General features: G+C 38.5%; 1 protein-coding gene across 16 annotated transcripts in view; it reads right to left on the minus strand.

The window, feature by feature from the left end:
- Positions 1-11,987: 11,987 nt before the first annotated feature.
- LOC103058722 (F-actin-monooxygenase MICAL2) overlaps positions 11,988-19,762 on the minus strand; it is an 86,143-nt gene continuing 78,368 nt past the window's right edge. For 15 of the 16 annotated variants that reach the window (XM_088145923.1, XM_088145922.1, XM_088145921.1 and 12 more), the window contains one exon: positions 14,389-18,880. In XM_088145923.1, the coding sequence (XP_088002049.1) occupies positions 18,494-18,880 (387 nt within the window). In that variant the 3' untranslated portion in view covers positions 14,389-18,493. The other variant, XM_088145917.1, reaches the window with a different exon arrangement.

Below are 19,762 nucleotides of genomic sequence, written 5' to 3' on the forward strand. Positions count from 1 at the left end.
CCAACCCTATTAGCCTTTTATAAAGGAACTTAAAACCTGGCTGTTTCCCCAGGCATATGGATCAGATTGGTAAATGAGCTTTGCTGTGAGTTGACTGATTGATTTTATTGCTCTGGTAAACTTGGAATTTTTTTCTTGATCCCGAACTCTCATTACACGGACTATCAGCTGTTTAATGTTATTGTTGCTTGGTTTTAATTTCTTATAAGCTGCCCAGCATCACTGCTGTCAGCAGCCCTGTCTGTCTGTATGTATGTTCATCATCCATCCATCCATCCATCCATCCATCCATCCATCCATCCATCCATCCATCCAATTGATCTTCTCGTGCATTAAGGAGCAGATTACTTTTTAAATTGCATGGTCCATTCTGTTCAATTAACATTGCAAAGAGAACTAAAGCATTCAAGCAAGGTATTTGGCAGACCAAGAGAACTTTCAGCTTTCTTGGAAATGAAACTAGGCAGTAACAAAGTAGTTGCTGGGTTTCTGTTAACATTGCCCTGCAGCCAACTGGATCTTCTAAACATTTCTGATCCTTGGGCTTAATTATTAACTATACTTTCACTGCAACTAAAATAAATCTAGCTAGACAATAGCCACTCATTCTCCTCATATCCAACTGCTGAAAAGAAAAGAATATTTCAAATTATGCACGTATGTACGTATGTGATTCACTTCACAGTTTGCTCACTGAACAAGCAACAATGAAAAGCTAAGGCAAAAAGTGCCTATATGGAGACAGGAATGTCACTTGTACAGTTCCTAGGATTTACCTGCCAGTGTAAATTGACATCAACAATGCTGAAAACAAGTTTATCAAGGAGTTAATTTACAGTATAAATTATGAATTCCCTTTTGTTTTCTGGTCAATGAGCCTACATTAAGAACAGACAGTAATTCTTGCTAGAAATGTTGCTTAATTTACCTTGGAGAATGTAGCCAGGTTGTGAAGTTAGAAGATGTGACTCCTTGATGGAACCGCAGAGGCTGGAGTTATCAGGCTAAGAGCATGGCCAATTTGCCAGGCCCATCCTAATCCAGGAATAGCTATTCCTTATGGTGGCAACAAATTGGAACTAAAACATTCCAAAGATACACTCAGTCTGGAACTATTTTTTCCACTCCTAACTTAGCACTAATACTTAAAATATGGGTCTATAAATCACATGCATGCATATATCCTTGAAGGAAAAAATACTGAAATAGCTTTAGTCAATATTCCTATTGTAGATTAAAGTTGTATCTGAAACCAACCAGGTTGGACATAACATTAACACATCTGATCTGTACTTGAAGAACAATCATAATGATAATATATCTCAGCCTCCCTTTTTCTGGTCCCTCTAGATATACAACTCCCCAAATGCCCATGTGGCATTTTCCATAATCTTTCCCTTTTTACTCATCTTTTGGAGATCCCATATTGATAAATAAGAGCATAAGAAATTTTTGTCTGTGTAGCTCCAGAAGAAAAGATTGCATGCTAATTCAACAGTAATTATTCTATTTTCATGTAAGCTAACATGAAATTGTATTCCTAGAAAATGTACAATTTTGATATAGCTCTACTTTGAGGATCAGATATTGTTTTTCTTCCAGCCGTAGTCACCCTGTTTCATTCACAGAATTTTAGAAGAGATCAGATATCATTCATTTCCATTTGTATTCTTCCTCTGCATTCCCAATAGAACGTCCTTTCTTTTTCTTATAAAATAAATAATCTATCAGGGATCACATAATGCTTTTGATCCTGGAGCCTGGTTTTATTTCCTGTTGTGCTCATTTGGAAGGAAGAAACCCTGAAACGTGAGACATGTCATGAAGTTCTCAATGTCCATAATTAAAGATGTTGTGATCATCTGCTGACATTTTAAACAACACATTTTAATAGGCATTTAAGCAAGCGCCCACTCTAGGAGAAGTTGAAATTCCAGCATAGCACAAACTCTTTGTTAGGGCTAAATTAGGAAACGATGGAAACAGTTAACATAGAGGACTGGGTCTGCTGGATTGTGTGGCTTTGATAAAGAGCGTCCTTGAAATCTCTTTAGGAACACTTTGGGAATAGTTTCCGCATGTCCTCCTGTACTTTAGACATTTCCCCTCTCCTTGGTTTATGATTTGCAGAAGCTCAGCTGCATGTACTTAATGCATGCCTTAGCTGCACTTGAAACTACCCCTGGCTAGCTATAGTGCTGAAGAAGCATCTGCTTCATTTTTCTTACTTCAGATAGACATAAAACTTGGTTTATAACTTTACAAATGTTTGTGCAAGTAGCCAATTAGTATCAAGAGGATGCTGTAAAATCCTGCTCTACCACGCCATTAATTCTTTCACTGGGAGCATTTGCATATCACTGGAGGATTCTGGGATAGTGAAGAGATGCTCACTGCATGCAACAGAGAATCGGATCAATCTTACAACTAAGAATCTAAATCAGGAAGTCTACAAGGGAGAATCTATTTGGAAAATCTATTTGCATCTGTACAATCCTCAAGAGTAATAAAGCCATGGAGAAAGAGGCTAGCACTGTGGTGACCTGCAAGGTGTGTGCTATGTTTGTATCCCTGCCCAACAAGGACTCCAAGTGCAAACTGATTCAATTGCTGGAGGAGAAAGTGGAGGTTCTAGAGGCATGTTTAGTCACATTTTCACATTTCACATTTTCACATGTGAAAATGAGAATTTCCTGGAAAAGGCAGAAGTCTGTTTACAAACTGAACACAGCAAGGAAGAAACTACCAAGAAAAATGGAGCCTTAGAGGAGGAGGATGGCAGCATGTCACTTGGAGGACAAAAAAACTGAGAAGACTATCCCTGCCACTGGAGCTTAACAATCCATTTCATACCCTCCCCTTGGAAGAAGACATGCAAACATCTGGAGAAGGGTCTTCATCAAGTGTTTCAGTAGCAGGAAGAAAAGTAGCTCAGACTGTCACAGAGGAGTCCCCTTGGTGTCCTGAAGAGGAAAAGGCATGTGGCAGTGATTGGTGACTCACTTCTCAGAGGAACAGAATCAGCAATCTTCAGACCAGATAAGCTATCAAGGGAAGTATGTTGTCTCCCAGGTGCAGAGATGAAAGACGTGGCAGAGAGGCTTACCCAACTAATCAAGCCCACTGATCATTATCTTTTTCTCCTCTTCCATGTTGAGAACAACAATATGACAAAAAAGAGCCTGAAAAAAGTATCAAGGGACTATGAGGAGCTAGGCAGGAAGGCAAAAGAGTTAGGAGCACAGGTAGTGTTTTCATTTGTTCTTCCAACAGATGGTCAACATCCAATGAGGGAACGGAGAATTTCAGAGGTAAGCTGGCTCAAGAGATGGTGCCATCAAGAAAACTTTGGATTCCTGGACCATGGTCTATACCAGAGGGGAAAAATAAAACAAAACAAAACCCACACCCACACCCACACCCACACCAACACCAACACTGGCAGGGCATGCCACAGTATATAAACAGAGAGCAAACCCCATTCCATTCTAGCACTGAAGATGTTACCTAGCTGAGTAACAAAACGGTTGCAAGAAAACGACCAAGCTCAGAGAACCCCAAGGACTCCATGGTCTATACCACCTACAAGATGGGCTTCTGGCAAGAGATGGGCTCCACCTCCCAAGGACTGGGAAGAATGTGTTTGGAAGACATCTCGCTTGGGTCATCTGATGGGTTTATACTAAATCTGGAGGGGGAAGGAGGCCAATTTCTAGGACCAAACTCAAAGCATAAGCCTCAAGACAATGGATTTGACAATGAGGAAGGAAGTGGTGAGAAGGAAGGGGCACTTGGGTATAAAACAGGAGATGCAGCAAGCAAACACAAGGTCAGCTGTAAAGGGCTCAGATGCCTGTACATTAATGCTCAAAGTAGGGGGAACAAACAGGGAGAACTTAAAGTCTTAGTACATGAGGGCAGGTATGATATTGTTGGTATTACCGAAACTTGGTGGGATGGAACCCATGACTGGAATATACTACTAGAAGGATATAATTTGTTCAAAATAAATAGACCCAACAAAAGAGGAGTTGCATTGTATGTAAACAATTACTACACCTGTACAGAAATACATGATACCAAGGATGAAAGCCTTCTTGAAAGTATTTGGATGAATATTTGGAGGGGGGATATGACATTGCTATAGGGTGTACTACAGGCCATCCAACCAAGCAGAGGAAATAGATGAACTTAATCCTACAAACTACGCTTCAGCAGTATGTGAACCGAGAACTACTGGATGTACAAGCTGGGTTTCGAAGAGGCAGAGGAACTAGAGATCAAATTGCCAACATTCGCTGGATCATGGAGAAAGCACGAGAGTTCCAGAAAAACATCTACTTCTGCTTCATTGACTATGCAAAAGCCTTTGATTGTGTGGATCACCACAAACTGTGGCAAATTCTTAAACAGATGGGGGTACCAGACCACCTTACCTGTCTCCTGAGAAATCTGTATGTGGGCCAAGAAGCAACAGTCAGAACCGGTCATGGAACAACCGATTGGTTCAAAATAGGGAAAGGAATATGACAAGGCTGTATACTATCACCCTGCTTATTTAACTTATATGCAGAGTACATCATGAGAAATGCCAGGCTGGAAGAATCACAAGCTGGAATTAAGACTGCAGGGAGAAACATCAACAAACTCAGATATGCAGATGATACCACCCTAATGGCAGAAAGTGAAGAAGAACTAAAGAGCCTCTTGATGAGGGTGAAAGAGGAGAGTGCAAAAGCTGGCTTGAAACTCAACATTTAAAAAACTAAGATCTCAGCATCTGGACCCATTAATTCCTGGCAAATAGAAGGGGTAGAAATGGAAGCAGTAACAGACTTCATTTATTTGGGCTCCAAGATCACCGCAGACGGAGACTGCAGCCATGAAATTAAAAGACGCCTGCTCCTTGGGAGGAAGGCTATGGCAAACCTAGACAGCATATTAAAAAGCAGAGACATCACCTTGGCAACAAAGATCCACATAATCAAAGCTATGGTTTTTCCAGTAGTAGTGTATGTCTGTGAGAGCTGGACCATAAAGAAGGCTGAGTGCTGAAGAATTGATGCCTTTGAACTGTGGTGCTGGAGAAGATTCTTAGGAGTCCCTTGGACTGATAGGAGGTCAAACCAGTCAATCTTAAAGGAAATCAACCCTGACTGCTCATTGGAAGGATTGATAATGAAGCTCAAGCTCAGATGCTTTGGCAACCTAATGCGAAGAGAGGACTCTTTGGAAAAGACCCTGGTGCTGGGAAAGATTGAAGGCAAAAGGAGAAGGGAACGGCAGAGGATGAGATGGTTAGATAGCATCACTGAAGCAATGAGCATGAAACTGAGCAAACTCAGGGAGGCAATGAAGGACAGGAAGGCCTGGCACGATATGGTTCATGGGGTCACGAAGAGTTAGATGTGACTTAATGACTGAACAACAAAGAAGAAGAAGGATCCCATGGATGGAAATCCTAGAGGGGAAAACAGTTCAGGATGTTTGGGAAACTCTGAAAAATAAGATAATAAAGGCCCAAACCAAAACAATACCACAGAGAAAGATGGCAAGAAGGTGATGGGCAGCAGGGAGAAAGCGGAACTGCTTAATACCTTTTTTGCATCTGTCTTTACACAAAAGGAAAAAAATAGTCCAATCTGTCAAAATCAGCACCATGGGAGACAGAAGAGGAATGCAGGTCAAAATAGGTAAGGAATTGGTTAGAGAACACCTAGCTGCTCTGAATGAGTTCAAGTCTCCTGACTGGATGGTTTACACTCCAGAGTACTGAAGGAGTTGGTAGAAGTGATCTCAGAACCACTGAATGAAATCTTTGAGAGCTCTGGAGCATGGGGGAACTGCCAGAGGACTGGAAAAGAGATTATGTGGTTCCAGTCTTTAAAAAAGGGAAGAAAGTGGATCCAGAAAACTGCAGACCAATCAGCTTGATATCAATACCTGGGAAAATCCTGGAAAAGGTAATCAACCAGCAGGTTTGTGAGCACCTAGAAATGAACAAGGTGATTACTAGAGGCCAGCATGGGTTTGTTAAGAAAAGGTCATGCCAAACAAATTTTATTGCCTTCTTTGATAAAGTGACCAAATTAGTGGACCAAAGAAATGCTGTGGATATAGTATACTTAGATTTTAGTAAGACATTTGATAAAGTAGACCACAGCCCACTTCTTGGCAAAATAGAACAATGTGGGATAGACAGTACCACTACCAGATGGATTTGCAGTTGGCTGACCAACCGCACTCAGCATGTGGTCCTTACTGGAACTACATCTATGTGGAGGGAAGCACGCAGTGGGCAGATTCTGTCTTGGGCCTAGTGTTCTTCAACATCTTCATAAATTACCTAGACAAGGGGATTGAAGGGGTGCTCATCAAATTTGCATATGACACAAAGTCAGAGGGAATTGCTAACACTTTGGAAGATAGATTCAAGGTTCAGAAGGATCTTGACAGGCTTGAGCATTGGGCCTTATCCAACAAGATGAAGTTTCAACCCTATGATTCTATGAAAAACCATCTTATCAACATGGCAGGGACAGCATTATTTGCATGCTGTTGGTTTTATTTTGATGTTCTCCAGCTCAAACTCTGTATCCAAACATAACTCATACTTAAAACAGAACACCGAGTTCTCATGAAGCTAAATTTAATTTTGGACTTCTAATTCCAAGTTTTCTAAAGTGTTGTTCTAAAACAACAGTGTTGTTTTTCTTCTCTTGCTCTCTCTCCAAAAGCCAGAAATGATGTTACCTCCCTCCCCTTAAAAAGCTCACCTGAGAGATGGATCTTCTTGCTCCTTATTGGCTCTTTAGCATCTGGTTTTCATGTAAGTCTTTCACGTATGAACATTTTGGGATGAGTTCTCTCCATTCACAGTTGTGTACAACTATATAATCTTACATATTAAGAATGGCAAAATCTAACTTTGCTATTAAAGATATACCGTTTTTCTAAAACTTCACATTTTTGTACAAAGTACACCACTTTCCTGACATATATATACTCTTGGACATGCCTGCCTTCTCAGATCTTATCTATTAGATTTCCTTAGAGAATCCATTTGTAAAATACATAGAGCCATGTTCTTCATTCTAGTAAGAACATGTGCATTCATACCAACTGATAATATAAAAGAAATCACCCAAATAATGCTAGGCCTTATTTCCATTCTCAGTTAAAAAAAAAAAAAAAATATCTGATGGAGAACTCACTCATTCCAGTCCAACTTTCTATATATCTATATGCGTACTTCTATGACAACTTGATGACACATCCACTAGCCTAACACAATGGGCACGTCTAGTTAGAAGTCTTTGTAGCAGAATTCAAGTATTACGGCAGTGGGACCAAGGAATAAAATAGCTTTGGACCTCCAATAAGACTTTTTTTTTTTAATGTGGTATATCAAATATCTTGATAAATACAGTACTGTGCAAAAGTTTTAGGCAGGTGTGAAAAAATGCTGTAAAGTAAGAATGCTTTCAAAAATATATATTGTAATTGTTTATGTTTATCTATTTACAAAATGCAAAGTGAGCAAACAGAAATTTAAATCAAATCAATATTTGGTGTGACTACCCTTTGGCTTCAAACCAGCATCAGTTCTTACACTTGCACACTTTGTACACTTGCACAAAGTCAGGGAACTTGTAGGATTAGAGTCAGGTGCATGATTAACCAATTATACCAAGCAGATTCTAATGATCATCAATTTCATATGTAAGTTGAAACACAGTCATTAATTGAAACAGAAACAGCTGTGTAGGAGGCTTAAAACTGGGTGACTCTGCTATTAAGGTGAGGCTGTGGAAGATGGTTTCATGTCACAGGTCATACACCATGGCAAGACTGAGCACAGCAACAAGACACAAGGTAGTTATACTGCATCAGCAAGGTCTCTCCCAGGTAAAAATTTCAAAGCAGACAGGGGTTTCAAGACGTGCTGTTCAAGCTCTTTTGAAGAAGCACAAAGAAATGGGCAACATTGAGGACCGTAGACACAGTGGTTGGCCAAGGAAACTTAATGCAGCAGATGGAAGACACATCATGCTTACTTCCCTTCAACATCAGAAGATGTCCAGCAGTGCCATCAGCACAGAACTGGCAGAAACCAGTGGGACCCAGGTACACCCATCTACTGTCCAGAGAAGTTTGGCCAGAAGCGGTCTTCATGGAAGAATTGCAGCCAAAAAGCCATAGCTCTGATGTGGAAACAAGGCTAAGCGACTCAACTATGCACGAAAACATAGGAAGTGGGGTGCAGAAAAATGGCAGCAGGTGCTCTCGACTGTTGAGTCCAGATTTGAAAGATTTGGCTGTAGCAGGAGGCAGTTTGTTCGCTGAAGGGCTGGAGAGTGGTACAATAATGAATGTCTGCAGGCAACAGTGAAGCATGGTGGAGGTTCCTTGCAAGTTTGGGGCTGTATTTCTGCAAATGGAGTTGGAGTTTTGGTCAGGATCAATTATGTTGTCAATGCTGAGAAATACAGGAAGATACTTATCCATCATGCCATACCATCAGGGACGCGTGTAATTGGCCCCAAATTTATTCTGCAGCAGGACAACAACCCCAAACATACAGCCAATGTCATTAAGAACTATCTTCAGTGTAAAGAACAAGGAGTCCTAGAAGTGATAGTTTGGCCCCCACAGAGCCCTGATCATAACATCATCAAGTCTGTCTGGGATTACATGAAGAGACAGAAGGATTTGAGGCAGCCGGCATCCACAGGAAATCTGTGGTTAGTTCTCCAAGATGTTTGGAACAACCTACCTGCCGAGTTCCTTCAAAAACTCTGTGCAAGTGTACCTAGAAGAATTGATGCTGTTTTGAAGGCAGTGTCACACCAAATATTGATTTGATTTGGGTTTTTCTTCTGTTTGCTCACTTTGCATTTTGTAAATTGATCAACATAAACAATTACAATATATCTTTTTGAAAGCATTCTTACTTTACAGCATTTTTTCACACCTGCCTAAAACTTTTGCACAGTACTGTATGTTATAAAGAGAAAAGCCTTTAGTTAGTTTCTGAGATGGTGGAAACACTATACTAAACTTAACATTTTGTGACAAGTGTGGAAAGTGCATTGAATATAATTTTCATGTTGATTCCTCTCAGAGACAACTTCTACTTTTGCCAGAATTCTAGTTCTCTACACCATATCTTTTCAAATTATTTTTAAAGTATCCCCACACAAGATATATGAAATACCCCTCAGTTGGTGCCATTTTATGGTTGATTTCCAACCCATTATTTTATTTTAATTAAGTCAGCTCCCAAGGACTTGAAATATGAGCAGTATAGTGTGCTGGGATCTTTTCATATTGGAGAAAATCTGTTCACCTGGGGCCGGTAGTACAGATACTGCATGCACACCAATTAAATTTAAATATATTTTGATGTCTAATATAACTAAAGCAACCATCACAAAGCTTTAAGATACATTGGGTAAGAATTATGGACATTGTAGTTCCAACAGGTCTGGAGGTCACCAAGTTGAAGAATGCTGATCAAAAGTATGAAGTCTACCATTAAATACAATTTCATTCTGATCCTAGAAAAAGTAATGGGCTGAAATGTTGAAAAACATTTGGCAATAAGCTTCATCTCATGTATTCAATTTAACCAGCCCTAGGGAGTATCTCAATCTCTAGCTTGTGAACAATAAAAGTAACACAACATACTTTGTATGTTGAGTATCACAGACTGAAAAACCTAAGTTAGTACATCAAAAGCTTCCAGATAAACATTCATCGACATAAAGCCCATTTGATAGTCTTTGAACTCAATTACTTACCCAAAGTTCCACACACTCCCTTTCCTACCACCTCCCAATTGCGACACCTTAGAAGGAAGAAAATGCTGAAAACAAAAATATAGAAGGACCTAAAATTTGTGAGAAGTAGAATAAAGGCAAAGAGTGTACTATTAGAAAAAAAAAACTCTATACAATTTGGAAGTGTGTTGGAAAGACCTTTTATTAAAAAATAAAATATGAGACTCAAGCATAAAAAGTTTGGGGTGTTCCAAATATTATTCTCAAACTGGCTTGCTGAGAGGGAAAGTGAATAACATTGTATGGTTTTCAAATAATAAATAGAAGGCCTACAGAATAATACGCGTGTGATAGAAAGTGCTTGTTAGAATAGCTTTTGTCAAATCAAATATAGCTAGCAATTATTCCTTTATGTCGAGAAGTAATCATTTTAATGTTTCATGTTAAACTATTAAAACCACCTTTCTGACTCCTTGATGTCAAATAGCAGAACAGAAATACAGTAATAAATAAGGACTTGAAACGTTTCATGGTACTATACTAATGGCAGGTATCCTGACTGAATGTACTAGCAGTTTATTGTTAAAGTATAAAGTGAATACCTCCCAAATTGTAAGTCACTTCCAACTATCCAAGGCAAAATATGAAAAGTATGGTTGTATGTTTATATAAGCAAAGGTTTAGGGTGGAGGTTTTAAGGTTGGGTTGGAAAAGGGGAATAGCGTCATTGTAGAAAGAAATCCAATCTACACCGGAATTATTTTCTCTACAGTGTGGTCTAATTCAGGAAAAACAACACCTAAGAGACAAAACCTATGAATGTTTTGACAAAAAATTGATTATATAAGAAAGTTAAAGCTCTCCAGATGTTTAACCACCATGTGTTGCCCTTGCACAGCTGATTCAAATAAAAGGGTTGGCACTGCACAGAACAAAGCTTTATAGTCCTGCATAGGGACTTGGGAATGGAGCCTATTGGTAGGTTAGAACGAACAAGGAAAGCCCTGAAAAAGTGTGAAACTGAAGCTCTTCTAATTAATACTTTTGTGGGGGCACTGCTTTAAACACTTTAATAAGCTAATAAGGGCAGGACAAGAGATGGTAGGTCCCCTTCCTCCCCTGGAATTAACCAATGATTGAGATGAACTTACTCAAGGGAAGTAAGCTACTCAGAGGGAAGAGCAGCTGCTGAATGCTTAATGCTTATACTTTCCTCAACATTACCATTTTGTAGACAAAGGAGAGCTGTAGCCACTTGTTTTGCTCCTCAAAATAAAGATCGGGGGGAGACACTTCTAATTTACTTTGTTGGGTGTTGTGAAATTGAGACACTCAGTTATTGGTCAATATCTGAGCAATGAATGGCTAAGAAATTGCAGCACATCTCTCAGGCAGGAAGTGACCGTTATGGCTGTGCCACAGGCTTGCAGTACAGAAGTGACTTTAGCATCATGCTAACTAAAATCATGAGAACCTCACTCTCAAGTTCTCCTTTGTTTTAATTCTATGGTCAGAAGACCAGGTCATCTGCTTTAATCAATCATGAGGACCTGAGCCCTTTGAGCCCTGGTTTCCCAAACACATTTCCTGCCTCTTAAACACAGTAAAAACTTTAATCACAGTAAAGCCTTTATCAGCACTAATACCAGCTGCAATTAAAATTAATCAAGTTATCTCATAGCTAAAAATGGCAGTCTGAAGCTTTCATTATCCATTTTTTAAAAAATATTTTACTCTGATTAAAGGAAAAAGAGATCCATTTACTGAAAGTGAAGAATTAGAAATGTTACCAAAGCCACAAGCTCTCAAAGAGAATCTGCAAAAAGTAAACTGATGATCTGTCAGAATACATTCTACATTTAAACCAAAGTTTTCCATTTCCAGAGAGGAAGGAAGTGCCAGATGATAGGTTTGAGCTCAACATTGTAAAATATTACCACTCATGCAGTAATGAGGTCTGCAAATATCAGGGCAACCACTAGATGGCAGGGTGCTGTAGGTCCCTGCTGCCATCTAGTGGTTGCAAAATTCTTGTAGCCCAGATTTTGCAGTCCTTCTGGCAACATTTTAAATGTCTTTCAAGAATATAATAAGAAAGCCCACACTGAGTATAAGTAGCATTGTATGAAAACCAGAAAAGCAGCAAAGGTGAAACTGTATGTCTTCAACGCAGTTTGTTGAAAAGGAAGAAAAGATGCAACAGTGTTTAGGAGAACCAGATTTATTTGTTAACAGCCAAATTAGAAAGTTAAACATTCAGTCTGTGCAAAATACAAATTTCCATGTGATAATGTTATATACATTTTTTTTTAAAAAAAAGAACACTCTAATAAAAATGTTTAATTAAGTTCCAGAAACATTTTTAAGTGACAAGGTAAAGAGGAACAGAATCCTCACTGGTACTGTTTAAGAGATGAGTAGATCTGCAATAGAAATAAGTAAAGTAGAGAGAAAAATTTAACCCAAATGACCCAGGTGCCCCAAACATGCAGAGTTTTTGTTAATCACAGCAGAAAAAGTACCATTCTGTTAGGACACACCTGTACTCTTTCCTAATCTTTCCTTCTGGTGACCAAAAGAAGAACCTTTTAAAGTTCCGTGAAGTGATTTCTGAAAGCCTTCACTGATATTTTTGTAAAGTAGCTTTTTTTAACATTTTATGGAGCCCCAAAATCCTTCAGACTTGTACCAAAGCAATCAGTACAACTCTTAAAAGATTGAGGCCCAGCACACTTAAGACAGGAATTATGTGTTCTGTATGCACTAAGCCTTATGTGATTCCTTAACAAAATCCATGTTGAATATTGTTCTGCAGTGTGTAAGTAAGCAGAACCAGAGGCGTAAATTTCTAAAAATTCTGTAACCAAGAAAAAAATGGATTTTGTTTAGCATTCTTGAGAGACTAAAATCAGTTTGTTACTTTAGAAATATGAATATGCAACATGGTTAGATCGGTAAGAATTTTAATAGGGTATGATTGAGTTTGGGATTCTCTGTTCAGAAAATAACTTTATGAGATCCAGTTTGGTGCAGTGGTTAAGGCATCAGACTTGAAAACCAGGACACCATGAGTTCTAGTCCCACCTAGGCACAAAGCCAGCTGGATGACCTTGGGCCAGTCACTTTCTCTCAGACCTAGGAAGGAGGCAATGGCAAACTACTTCTGAAAAACCCTGCCAAGAAAACTGGAGGACTTGTCCAGGCAGTCTCTGAGAATCAGACATGATTGAACAGATTAAAAAAAAATCAGAAAATATCAACTAAGTCATCTACAGTGGGTTTTTCCCCCCAGTCTCTTTGTACTATTCACTACTTTTGTGAGTCATAAAAGCAGACTGATTCCTTCCAATTCCAGAATATTTAGAATTACTCTCTGATCCTGAACAAGCAGAGCAATCAATTCCTTATTTCTACTCTAATCTCTACTAATAAATAAAATAAACATGGTGTATTGCCCAGCTCCGTTCCATCCTTTCAGACCCAATAAGGCTGGTAGAAGGACACATAAAAAGCTAACAACTTCCACCAACTGTAACTAAGAGAACCCACTAGCAAAGAAGGACATTCCTTTTCTTATGAAAAAAGCCTTGTCTCCTGGAGGGAAACATGCATCTTTCTCTTCCAAATACTGTTTCTCCTCAGGATAGGAATGGTAATGAACCTGCATAGGAATGTCTTTCTGTTGCAGAGTTCTGAGAGACCATTTTGGAAAAAGTAAAGGTTTTAAACGTATCATATTAAGCACTATATTCAATATTCTAAGATAAAATGTTTCATAATAACTTCCTTAGTTCCTGGGGAAAGAAAGAAAATGAAACAGGATTTTGAGGGATACATTTGTGTGTGTGTGGGAGGGGGGAATCCTGTCTTTTTTCCCCTTCAGGCCTTTATATTTATATGCAGAAGCTTGTAAAATATGTTTACTATTGCTGATGTCACAGCAATATCAATCTGCATTTGAGACAAATGTATTAAAATTCCTTAAGGAATAAAATTTGCTTCTTTCAGTTTCCAGATTTTACTTAAATCTCTGTATCGTATCGACTGAACGTTAGAAACAATCAGGGATTCGTGTTTTAAGATTACTTTTTATACAGCTATTGTTAAAGTGATTTGTAAAACTAAAATACCATCCCCTAACAGGTTTTTCTAATATTTACTAGACCAAGAGCTACAGTTTTGGGAGATGCAGATGCCCAAGCACAAATACTTAGAGAATTAAATTTTAATTCTTGCAAAAAAGGAATAAAATCCATAGAAATGCCTTATGATTTGATTTCAATAATTTCTTTTTTTAAAAGAAGTTGGAATGCATGCAGAGAGTTTAGCAATAATGGGGAGAGGGGATACTTGGAAGGAAACAAGCCACATATTTTGGACTGTCAGCTACAAAGCAGGGTAAGTGACCATGCAGATTCTTATTTTGTAGTTAACACACACACACACACACACACACACACCCCTCCAAACTTTTAAACACTAGTAGGAAGTATTAGGGATTCATCACAGCACAGATAAAAAGGGAGGATAGAGAATAATAATCTTACACCAGAAATAGTTCAGCCAAGGAGGGATTGTAGCACTGGAATGTTGAAATGAACTAAAGACGATGTAAAATATTGGAAAGAGAAGACAGTCAAAACAAGCTAACTGAACATTTTTGATTATAAAGTACTAGACACGTGGCACTGATATTGCAAGGTAGAGCAAATGCACAATAATACTTTTTATCAGCCAAAAGTAATATTAAATAACCATATTTATTAATTTTCAAGTATCAAATAGCAGTTATCAAAGACTCTTGTTATTTGAAATAGCAACTGAACACGAGTGTGACTTCAAACAATCAACTTCACATATGCCTAGGCCAAAATAAATTATTCTGTGTTTATCTGAGACTGAGTTTGGATTTATATTGGTCACATCTTCCTTTTTACCCCAAAACCACCTCTAAAGCTTTCCTAAGAAACCTTCATTTCATGTATCAAAATACTGCAGCCAAATAGAACATGGCTGTTTGTGTACAGGTGACTGGACATAACTCAAAATAAAATTCTGGCTTTTTTACAGTGATCCAATACACTCTGGAAAATGGTTCAGAAACAGTTCCCCTTAGACTGAGATAAACAACTGGATAAACAAGGTTGTACTGTATAATGATCATCAGTGGCTTCAGACAGCATAAATGGACTGTTTCCTTTTCTGTGCATTGCATTCAAGTTATTAGATAATACTGGAAGAGCCTGAAAAGTTTCATTTGTGATAAATGTTTGACACACAAATCAGCTGAAGTTGTAGTCATTAACTAATGAAGGTGCAACTAATGAATCAAATGTAGACAAATAAAATATGAATATAATTTGGTAAGTTTGAAACTTTTTGAAGATTGGAAGATACAATTGAAACAGACAATGCAGAACCTATTTGTATTCTGTTACTTCTGCACCCTGAAGTTGCCCTGAAATCATTCAGAAATATTTGGGTATATATTGGCCATTCTGACACGTCATTCCCTGAGTCTGAGATATGCAATAGCTGAATTGCAAGAATGGCAGCAGATATATACAGTAAGAAAAGTTGGTCACAAGCAGAGAGCCAACCTTTATTCAGCTTCAAGTTGTGGTATGGACTGCATACAGTTGTATCCGTCTGCCAGCACAGGATGCTGCTAGATAAGTTTCCCTTCTCTCACATCCTCTTAAATGAGGACTGGAAACTCTGGAGAAGGTGCAATGGGGGAAGAACACCAAAAACTATTGCATGAGCAGAAAGTATGTGCCTGGGAGTCTGAAATAACTACAAAGTTTATTTTGTCAACTGAAAAAAGACATCAAATAAAAATATATATTTTGTTTCTAATGCAGGAGGGTCTTAAGTAAATCGGGGGCTGGGGGCTTTCACAAATGTTTTGAGTTTGCCCATTCAAAAGCCGGACAATGGTTGATGAAGGGGAGAGCTGCAAATTACAAGGCCAGGAGGAGGTAGGCTGGTACGTATACCACAGCCACTGGAAGAAAAGGAAGACTGCAAATAACAGACAGACAGCTGAAAAAGCCTGACTGGGGGGCAGAGGGAGGCCAAGCAGAAAGCAGCCCCAGCCCAGAAGATCATGCTAAGATAGTCAGGCTGGGGATGGGGGATGGGGAGCCATGCATTTTACTAGTTGAGAGGAGAAAGGCAGACAGGTAGGCTTGCCCAGAGCCAGGCCCAAAGCCAGAACAGGGACAGCCTCTGTGAGCAGGATGAAGGACATCAGAGCAGGAAGACCCCAGAGGCTGGTGTTTCAGGAGACAGCACTGGAACCATGGAGTGCCTCAGTGGACTGCTGCTTCCCTCCAGCCTTTACAAGCTTATATGCTCTCTTCCAGAAGAATACCAGGAAAAACCTGGCAATCAGGGGGAAAGGAAGTTCAATGATGCAGCTGCTGGTTTGTGAAGACAGAATGAGACTTGGGATCTCTTTCGAATTTCTAACCCCAGGCCAGTTTGAACTGTTGTCAAAGCACTCTTACTCTGCCTGGACAAGTCAGTAGCCACACCATAGGCAGTTTAATTGTCTGGCAAGGGAGGTGGGCAGAGTACGCACAAAAGACTGGATATGTGAGAGAGCAGGAAACACCCTTTACAGCTCCTCTACTTGTTGGACTCCTCATTGCAGAAGAGCTGTGACCAGAAAGCCCTGATGCCATGACCAAGAGACAGAGGATGGAGAACCAAACCTTTCCGTTACAAAAGAAGCCTTGTTTTATTGGTATGGCAGTAACCTGAGTTCCCATGGTCCATATGGGCTGTTCTTCCCTGAATTCAATCCCCTGCCCCATGGTGCAGACACTCTTATCAGTCAGATGATGCATATCTGGGCATGCTTCTTGGGAACAGAGCACCTAAAAGCACTCAAAGACTCAGCACCACTGTGCCTAGACAAGTTGGCAGCAGAACTGAGTTCTGATCAGGTCCTGACTTTGTGTGCAGCTGATGCTAAACTAGTAGCACAATTACTACTAGCGAGGAGGAGCTCAATGGTTTTATTCATGGGAGTGGTGTCACACAAATTCATTTATCATTTTAGGGGGTCACAATATCACAAAGTCTGAGAACTCATGCCCTAATGAGGTAGGACCACCAAAAATTCTTAGATGTAAGCAAATCTTTAATAGAGCAAAACTTAACCCTCTTTTAATAATAATTAAGAAAACTCTCTTTGCATCGTTGTTCATTTAATTAAAGATTAAATTTACTTAATACTAGATCTCTCTGTTCCAATGAAATAAATAGGACAATTTTCCAATTAAGAATTCATGGGACTAAAAGTTAAAATAGAACAGCATGTTATATTTAAGAATAATTCCAATATATCAGTTAACCTGTTAAAAGGCTAGCTGTAGTGATGGGTTTTATGAAGTTGTTTTTTCCTGTTTAATGACAAGTTAAGAATCCATTATACAAATAACATTCATGCACTTGAATATCCATCGGAAGAGTATATAGAACCAGCCATATATTCCAAGAGCGCTATTTTTCTATCAGCCAAAAGTCAAACTGGTTTTAGTTTCAGGAGCCAACAGCTGTGATCATCTGAATCTTTTACAGAATGTGCAAGCCTATTAGTGGGACTTTATTTTTATTTTCTACAGCTGTCCAAGACTTTGAAGAGGCACATATTCTCCCTTATAAATTAGGGCAAAAAAACAGTCAACTAAAAGGAATTTCTGCATCCTAAGTAGTTTTATTTTAAATTATCCACAGATATCTCCTGTATAAAACTTACATAATGGCAAAATAAATTTAAGGCCTTATATTTTTTCTCTTTCAGTCAAATATGGCTTTTATATCATGTGAATATATTATTATTCTCAGCCATATCCTAGTTTCTATGAGACTCTCTGGTGTCAGAAAGATCTATGAAGTTAGTAACAGTAACTAAAAGATTCTCCCTCTTTATCTCAAATTATTCCATTGGTTTTTTTTAATAGTATTCTGATGCCTGTAACTGTCAAAGGAATGATTGAGAAGTATTTTAACATAGATAAGTCTTACCTTCCATATCAGCTCTAGGTCATCTCTAATATAAATTATCAGAACTGCCCGTTGATTTGAGAAAAATAAATATAGGCTATACTTTGGTTTGCTTTAATCAACTAATGTCTAATATTTACTGTTTGAATTTGTTCATAAACATTATAGCAAATGCCCAGTGTTCACAAAGGGTCTATCAAAGAGACATCAATAAAATTGTTATGGGCTATTGAACTTAAAAAAAAACAAAACTGATGCAGACAGTAGCCCCATAGATAAGCAAAGGTAGGCAAAGAAAAAGTATGTGCCACATTCAGTTTTCAAAAAAAAACCCTACACAGTAAAGATTTGCTATTGCCCTATGTATGAAAGTTCTTCCTTTCACAGTCATTAAAATAAGAATATTAAAATGTAAACATAGAGGAATATCTGTTTTTTTTAACTAGAAATAGATCCATATTACGTTTTTTAAAAAAATCTATAAAAATATCCTTCATAGCGTCTCCATGGTTGGGAAATGAATTCGGACACTAATGTTCATGATCCAATACAAAAACTGAACGATTTTACAATTGCACCATGGAGCTTTGGGCTCATTTAAAGCACTTACTAAATTGAAATCTCAATACTTGTGCAAAAACAAAAAACTGTTTGTTTTGGAAATCTGAAAGGCACGACCAAGATTCAGAAGGATTTTAAAGCTTGAAAAACTTCTTCACCAATTCAAGCATATCCTCATATGACAGCTCCACTTCCCCATAAAAATGGACAAGTAACTCCTGAAGCACAAAAATGAATGGCATGCTAAAGCTTAGGAGTTCATACAAGTAGGTATAGTTGTATGCATTGTCCCTGAAATGAAGTCTGGTTGCGTGCAGGAAACCATGCATCCAGTTAGAGAGGCGTCTTGGAAGATCAAGCAGATCCCTGGTCACCTTAAGAGGCCAGCATAGAGTTTTCCCAAAGAATGAAGACAGGATACCTGGCGATGGGTCTTCTGAGCTGCTACTAGTAGCAAAAGCACTTTCTGAGCTAGTTTCTTCACACATGGGTTCTTGATGCCTCTGTAATCCTGCTTCCTCCTTTAAAGAGAAATAGATTAACATGATGCCCATGTTCATTATTTCAAATATTAAAATTATGTATTTATTGTCCATATTTCTACTGCGTCACAAACCAGAGACTTTCTGGATTGCAAAATATTTCTTTGCCAGAAGTTTTGGGTGATCTCCTTCAAAATACAATTTACTTTGTATCAATGCTTCAAACTAGAAAAGACGTCACCATGATGTCCAAGCAACTCCAAAATAAGTAAGACAGTATTTTTCATTGACTTCAAGTTATAAAGAGATGACAATTTCAGAATCAAGGTAGACATAAAGGTCACGTATCACTTCCTTTCCCTGGTGTGTCCTTTCAAAAACTTTAATAAAAAGCAGCCTCAGAGAGGCTGCAAGAAAGAGAGGACAAGAATGCAAAGGACACTTAATGCTTTCTCATCTTGATAAACAGTAAAATTAGCAGCCTAGGGAAGGCAAATATGCAACTGAGGTTACTTTCTTTCTTGCTTATCAACAACGTGGATTGTATTTTCCAGTCTAAACCCACAAAAGTTGCATGTCTGAACTTTTGTGATAAAAGGTACACCTTTTTCAGATTGAAAAGAAGTAAGAATGTATTTTGATATAAATAGGCTAGGAAAATAATGCAGTTGAGCTAGTTAAACTAATAGAACATCAGAAATCTCATTTGCACTTTGAAGTCCAAAGAATAATCATTTGCAATTCTTACATATTCCCAGCAACTTCCCTTCTGTTTATCACAGAAAGATATACTTTGATATAAATGTTTTAAAGCTAGGGTGGCTCACAGCCTCTTTGAAAGTAGTCAGTTCAATTTCTGCTAAGAGTGACAACATCTTTTCCCCAGCAGTGTGCTGCGTGGGAAGGAAGGTCTGAGGCAGA

Source organism: Python bivittatus, unplaced genomic scaffold (assembly GCF_059951505.1).
Source record: "Python bivittatus isolate LINGU-HERP-01145 unplaced genomic scaffold, Pbiv_v1 ctg000480_np1212, whole genome shotgun sequence".
NCBI classification, from domain to species: Eukaryota; Metazoa; Chordata; class Lepidosauria; order Squamata; family Pythonidae; genus Python; species Python bivittatus.